The sequence below is a fragment of the Theropithecus gelada genome, chromosome X, assembly GCF_003255815.1.
Source record: "Theropithecus gelada isolate Dixy chromosome X, Tgel_1.0, whole genome shotgun sequence".
Classification (NCBI taxonomy): Eukaryota; Metazoa; Chordata; class Mammalia; order Primates; family Cercopithecidae; genus Theropithecus; species Theropithecus gelada.
In genome coordinates, this window is record NC_037689.1 from 23,280,151 (window position 1) to 23,286,639 (window position 6,489).

General features: G+C 61.7%; 1 protein-coding gene across 3 annotated transcripts; it reads right to left on the bottom strand.

Moving 5' to 3' along the window:
- Positions 1-529: 529 nt before the first annotated feature.
- SLC25A6 (solute carrier family 25 member 6) lies at positions 530-6,383 on the bottom strand. Of its 3 annotated transcripts, none has more exons than XM_025372079.1 (4): positions 5,607-6,383; positions 2,765-3,251; positions 1,675-1,815; positions 530-1,144 (listed from the first exon to the last, which is right to left on the bottom strand). In XM_025372079.1, exons 1-4 carry the CDS (start codon positions 5,715-5,717, stop codon positions 987-989), a joined length of 897 nt encoding a protein of 298 aa, XP_025227864.1. In that variant the 5' UTR covers positions 5,718-6,383; the 3' UTR covers positions 530-986. The 3 variants fall into 3 exon arrangements, with proteins under 3 accessions (XP_025227864.1, XP_025227863.1, XP_025227862.1); XM_025372078.1 differs by having other exon boundaries at positions 1,667-1,815; XM_025372077.1 differs by having other exon boundaries at positions 2,759-3,251.
- Between the last annotated feature and the right edge of the window lie 106 nt (positions 6,384-6,489).

Here is a 6,489-nt window from a genome sequence, read left to right on the forward strand (position 1 = left end):
AAGTGGGGGTCTCCGGGAGTGATGAGGTGGTGAGGCCTCCTGGATGGGATCCCCGCCCTTGTAAAAGGAACTCCGGAGAGCTCCCTGGCCTCTTCCATCGTGTGAGGACACACAGGGAGAAGGCGCCATCCGGAAGCCAGGAACCAGGTACTCACCGGAGACCGAACCTGCCACGCCTTGGTTTTCTGGGACTTCCAGCCTTCAGAGCTAGGAGACACGTGTCTTATTTACAACCGACCCAAGGTGTTACGGTCACACAAATGGTCTCAGAGAAGGCACAGTAAGTGCAGGTGCCCTGGGGACCTCCAGCATTCACCAGGGAGCCCGGCTACATTTCCGCCAGCCTTGGTTTCTACCCCCCTCCTCTTCCCAGCTGTGACCTTGTCCTCTGTGTCCCGGGGGTGCTGGGGAGGCGGCGGCACCGCACGCCAGGAACGTGGGCCGGCCACAGGGGCAGAGCGTGGCCCCACCTGCGTCCCATGGGCCCAGCCCCCATCTGCAGACCCCAGGCTGCCCCGTGGAGAGGTGCGGTCAGGCAGGAGGCCCTCTGTGTCCTCGGTTTATTGTTTTGCAGCAGGATGCCCAACACAGAACATACTTGCTAGTACTCGGCTGTGCAGAAACAGGGGCTAGCGCTGAAGTACACATGGGAAACATGATTCTTTCGTTTTAAATAAATACTTAAAACACGACTCGGGTCCTACAAGCGTCTGGACTCTAGGTCTCAGTGTTGGAGTGCCTCGCCCATGGGCCCGCGGGGACGCCATGGTTCCCTCCCACCCCGTGATCAAGACATGGAATCGGGGGCTGACGAATGGATCGCGTCGCGCCCCTTCTCTACAGCCTTCCCCGGCCGCCGCCTACGGGCAGGGTCCGGCTGGGAAAAAGACAAATGGAATTTCTCGAAGGTTGATGGTCCGCACGGTTGAGGATTCTACGTGGTTCTCTTGGTTCCCTTGGTGTGTGTGGCGAGGAGGCCGCGGCCCTTAGATCACCTTCTTGAGCTCGTCGTACAGGACCAGCACGAAGGCGCCCCCCATGCCCCGAAGGACGTTGGACCAGGCACCCTTGAAGAAGGCCTTGCCCCCCTCGTCTCTGAAGATCTTCCTCCAGCAGTCGACGGTGCCCGTGTACATGATGTCAGCTGCAACGACAGGGACACGGTGACACAGTGAGGGCCTCGCCGCCGAGCTCCTCGAGACACGGACGCCACCTGCACCCTTGAAGACGTTTTATAGAAGTAACACCCCAGACGCCTGAGCCACAGTTCTGATTACAGGAGGGAAACCCGAGGCTCTGGTGACCCCGTGCCCTGAGCTCAAGCCCTCCTCCTAAGCCACTGTGTCTAGGAGGGCTGGACACAGGACTTCAGGCCCCGCCCTGGGCGTCCCCCGTCTCCACCCCTGGCGTCCACGCAGAGAGGGCAGGATCGAGGCTGTGGATGCGGGCGGAGGTTCTAGGAGGTGGGGATGTAGCAATTGCTGCCTGGACCACGAAACCCCAAGATCAGAAGCCCACACCATTCAGGAAAATCCTTCCACACAGCCGGTTACTTTGACACACTGCTGCCTCCCACGCTGGGGGGGAAGTGCCTCCCACGGGCCCAGGCCAAGGAGCTCCTGGTTCCCCTTCCCACTAGCAAGGGTCTCCCGCCTCCCGAGCCCACGCGGCTACCTCCTTTGCGCCCAGACTGCATCATCATCCGCCGCCGGACCGTGTCGAAGGGGTAGGAGACCACGCCGGCCACGGCCGTCACGGTCTGCGCGATCATCCAGCTCACCACGATGTGCGTGTTCTTGGGGTCGGGCAGCATGCCTGCGGGGGAACGGCACGTCACCTTCCAGCGCCTGCACGGCCACCGGAGACCAGGCTCAGCCTCCGCTGTGTGCTCACGGCCACCGGAGACCAGGCTCAGCCTCCGCTGTGTGCTCACGGCCACCCGAGGTGGTGCCGAGCGCTTCCAAGACCACCCGTGCCCCCTCCACGTGGCTGCTCAGTGCCAGCTGATGTTTATAACACAAAAGGTCGGGGCAGGGCCAGGAGGGGAAGAGGCCGCCGGCCACCTACCGGAGCCCGGCAACACAGTTCCAGAGGCCGGGGTTAGGCCTGTTGGGGGAAAAGCGAGGGCCCTGACCTTGTAAAGGGTCACAGTTACGACGGGAGTTACACTGAGTCCTCAAAATCCACATGCTGACGTCCCACCCCCCCACCAGGGCCTCAGAATGCAACTGTACTTGCATGTGAGGTCTCTGAAGAGGTGAGTTAACAGTAAAGGGGGTCAGCAGGGTGGGCCCCCATCCTATGAGCCTAGTGTCCTTCTAAAAGGAGATGAGGACACAGACACACACAGAGGGACGAGCCTGTGAGGACACAGGGAGAAGACGGCGTCTACGAGCCAAAAAGAGAGGCCTCAGGAGGAACCAGCCCTGCCCACACCTGGATCTCAGACATCCAGCCTCCAAGACTGTGGGAGAATCAATGTCTGTTGTTTACCATCCACCCAGTCTATGGGATTCTGTGATAGCAGCCTGAGATGGACTAAGACATCCCATAAGAAGAGGGGATGAGGACACAGACACACACAGAGGGACGAGCCTGTGAGGACACAGGAATTTCCTGATGGCGTCTCCAAGCCCAGGAGAGAGGCCGCAGGAGGGACCAGCCCTGCCCACACCATATCTTGGACCTTCAGCCCACGGGACCCCGAGGGAATGTCTGCGCATCGATCCCGTCTCTGGGACTTTGCGACGGCCGCCACACGTACCCTTGGCTGTATCGTACACGCCGAAGTAGGCGGCCCGGTAGATGATGATGCCCTGCACAGAGACACTGAAGCCCTGGTACAGGCCCCGGATGCCGTCGGACTTGGTGATCTTCACCAGGCAGTCTCCCAGGCCCCGGAACTCGCGCTCTGTGCCTGACTTTCCCACGTCCGCGGCCAGCCGGGTTCTGGCGAAATCCAGGGGGTACACGAAGCAGAGGGAGGTGGCGCCGGCCGCGCCGCCGGAGGCCAGGTTGCCCGCAAAGTACCTCCAGAACTGCGTGTGCTTGTCCACGCCCCCCAGGAAGATCTGCTTGTACTTATCCTTGAAGGCGAAGTTGAGGGCTTGAGTGGGGAAGTAGCGGATGACGTTGGCCAGGTTGCCCCTCCAGAACGACAGCACGCCCTGCTCCTTGGGGATACGGACGATGCAGTCCACGATGCCCTTGTACTGCTTGTCGGCGGCGATCTGCTTGCTGGCGTGCTGGACCTGTGGGATGCAGAGGGTGTCCAGACCAGACCCGGGGCCAACCACCCGAAACATCCCAGCTACAGAGTGATTTTTTTTTTTTTTTGGATGCAAATCAGTCTTGTTGCCCAAGCTGGAGTGCAATGGGGTGATCTCGGCTCACTGCAACCTCTGCCTCCCACGTTCAAGCGATCCTCCTGCCTCAGGCTCCCAAGTTGCTCGGATTACAGGTGCCCGCCACCATGCCTGCCTCATTTTGTTTATTTTTTTTTTTTTTGAGACGGAGTCTCGCTCTGTCGCCCAGGCTACGGTGCAGTGGCCGGATCTCAGCTCACTGCAAGCTCCGCCTCCCGGGTTTATGCCATTCTCCTGCCTCAGCCTCCCGAGTAGCTGGGACTACAGGCGCCCGCCACCTCGCCTGGCTAGTTTTTTTTTTTGTATTTTTTAGCAGAGACAGGGTTTCACCGTGTTAGCCAAGATGGTCTCGATCTCCTGACCTCGTGATCCGCCCGTCTCGGCCTCCCAAAGTGCTGGGATTACAAGCTTGAGCCACCGCGCCCGGCCTCATTTTGTTTATTTTTAGTTGAGACGGGGTTTCACCGTGTTGGCCGGGTTGCTCTCGAACTCCTGACCGCAGGTGATCCTCCTGCCTCGGCCTCCCAAAGGTGGCATGAGCCACTGTACCCGGCCAGAGTGCATCATCCTGTTTAGAAAACTAGCTTGTGGGCATTACTGGTAAGTTGTCCTCATCTTTCTCTTTTTAAAAAAAGATAGGGTCTCATGCTGTTACCCAGGTTGGAGTGTAGTGGTGCGATCTCACCTCACTGCAGCCTCCAACTCGTGGATTAGGCCATTCTCCCGCCTCAGTCTCCCGAGTATCCGGGTCTACAGGTGCACAACCATCAACCCCCACTAACTTTAAAAATTACTTTGAGAGATGGAGTCTTACTACGGTGACCAAGCTGCTCTCAAACTCCTGAGCTCAGGTGATCCTCCCTGGACCTCTCGAAGCGCTGGGACACCCTGCCCTGCTATGTTTTAAAAAAAATTTTAAGCTGGGCACGGTGGTTCACGCCTGTAATCCCAGCACTTTGCAAGGCTGAGGTGGGCGGATCACGAGGTCAGGAGATCGAGACCGCTAACACAGTAAAATCCCCGTCTCTACTAAAAATACAATTAGCCGGGCGAGGTGGCAGGCGCCTGTAATCCCAGCTACTCGGGAAGCTGAAGCAGGAGAATGACATGAACCCGGGAGGCGGAGCTTGCAGTGAGCTGAGATCGCGCCACTGCACTCCAGCCTGAAATTTTTTTAAAGATGTGGGGTCTTACTACGTTGCCCTGGCTGGTCTCAAACTCCTGAGCTCAGGTGATCCTCCCTGGGCCTCTCAAAGTGCTGCGATACCCAGCCCTGTAAGTTTAAACATTTTTCTTAGAGGTGGGGTCTTGCTATGTTGCCCTGGCTGGTCTCAAACTCCTGGAACACGCCACCCTGCTAAGTTTAAAATAATTATCTTAGAGGGCTGGTCTCACACTCCTGAGCTCAAGCGATCCTCCTCGGGCCACTCAACGCACTGGGACGCCCTGCTTCCTTCAGTTAAAATAATTTCTTTTTGAGGTGGGGTCTTGCTCTGCTGCCCCCCCACTGCTCTCAAACTCCTGGCGTCAAGCGATCCTCCCCCGGGCCTCTCAGAAGCGCTGGGATCGCGGGCGTGACCTGTCCTTGCAGCCAAACCCATTCATTCCCATCACCGAGCTGGACACTGGGAGTACAACGTGAACAACGACGTCCTGGCAGCAGTGTTCCTAGGCATCACGCTGCTTTCGATAACCCTCTCCCCAAAGACAAAAAAATGCATCGCTCTGGATCAGAATTACACAACTGAGCTATGAAGAGGGGGGTGAGAACCACCAGTAACTATATCCTGGTTATTCCAGGACACCTGCGGGCAGGCTCGCTGCCCCGTGGGCCTTAGAATTGCCCTTCACGGTGGACGGGGCAAGAGCAGTCACCGGCCAGGCAACCGCCGGAAAGGCTGGTCCCAGGCCGGAGGACCCGCAGGATTGAGGTCAAGGTCAAGGCCCGCCCGCCCGGTGCAAGGTGCATCCCTGGGCCCTGCTCCATCGCGCATGCGCCCTCAGGCCCGTGCCGCATCCCCCGCCGCCGGCCGGACCCAGTGCGCACGCGTGGACGTCGCCACGCCCTGCCGCAGCGGTCACGTGACGCTTGCCCCGGAAGCCGGCGGCGCATGGACAAAGCCATCGCGGCCTTCCACTTCCGGCGCCCGCCTGCAGGGTTCCGCTGCCCGCGTCCCCTCCCGGCCCGGCCACTCGGTTCCCGTCCCCCCATCCCCGGAGCGGCCGCGCCCGCGTCCCCACCTGCAGCAGTAGCTTGACCCGCTCGATCGGAGCCACGGCCGTCTTGGAGATGGCGGCGGCGATGCCTCCGGCCAAAAAGTCCTTGGCGAAGGAGATGGCCTGTTCCGTCATGGTGGCGGGGCGGGCAGCGGAACGGGCGGACAGCCGGAGAGCGGGCGCGGAGAGTGAATGGAGGGCGTCGCTGGCTCAGCCCTGCCGCCACCGGGACCGAAAGGACAGGGCGGCCACCGCGCAGCCGCTAAGGCGCCGACGCCACGCCCACTCTCCGCCCCCACGCCCCCTCGTGCCGCGCCCATTGGCTGCGCCGCCCGGCCACGACCCGCCCCCGCCTGCGTGCCGCGCCCCCGAGGGCTGCCGGGAACCCCGCCGCGCCCCGCCCCGGTCTCCAGCGCACCGCGCCCATTGGCTGCGCTCCCCGGAGACGCCCCGCCCCGCACCCCGAGGTATGCCGGGAGTCAGGCTCCGCCCATGCGCCGTAGGGGCAGCGCGGGGGTGTTCCGCGGCAGCCTTGACCTTGTGAAGGTCACGCCGCTGCCGGTACCCGAGCGGGCTGGCGGGCGGCTGCGGAGTCAGGAGCCCACCCTGGTACCCGGGTCGCTCCGAGAGCGTCACCCGCTTTCTCCCGGAGGCCGCGGCTACCCGGCCGGGATGCGCAACACGTGGTGCCCCGACCCCCGACCCTTGACCCTTGACCTCCAGGCGGCTCCGACCCCGTCACCCTCTCCCGGGTCCCACTTCGGGAGACCCCGTTTCCTGCCGGAGTGTACCCGGGGGACCCCGCGCCGCCCTCCGCGCCCGTCCTGGGTAGGGGGGGTCCCTGGGCCTCTGACCTCTGACCCCGCGGTGCCCTCCGCGCTGGGGCTGGGTGTCGGGCGGGGGGGGG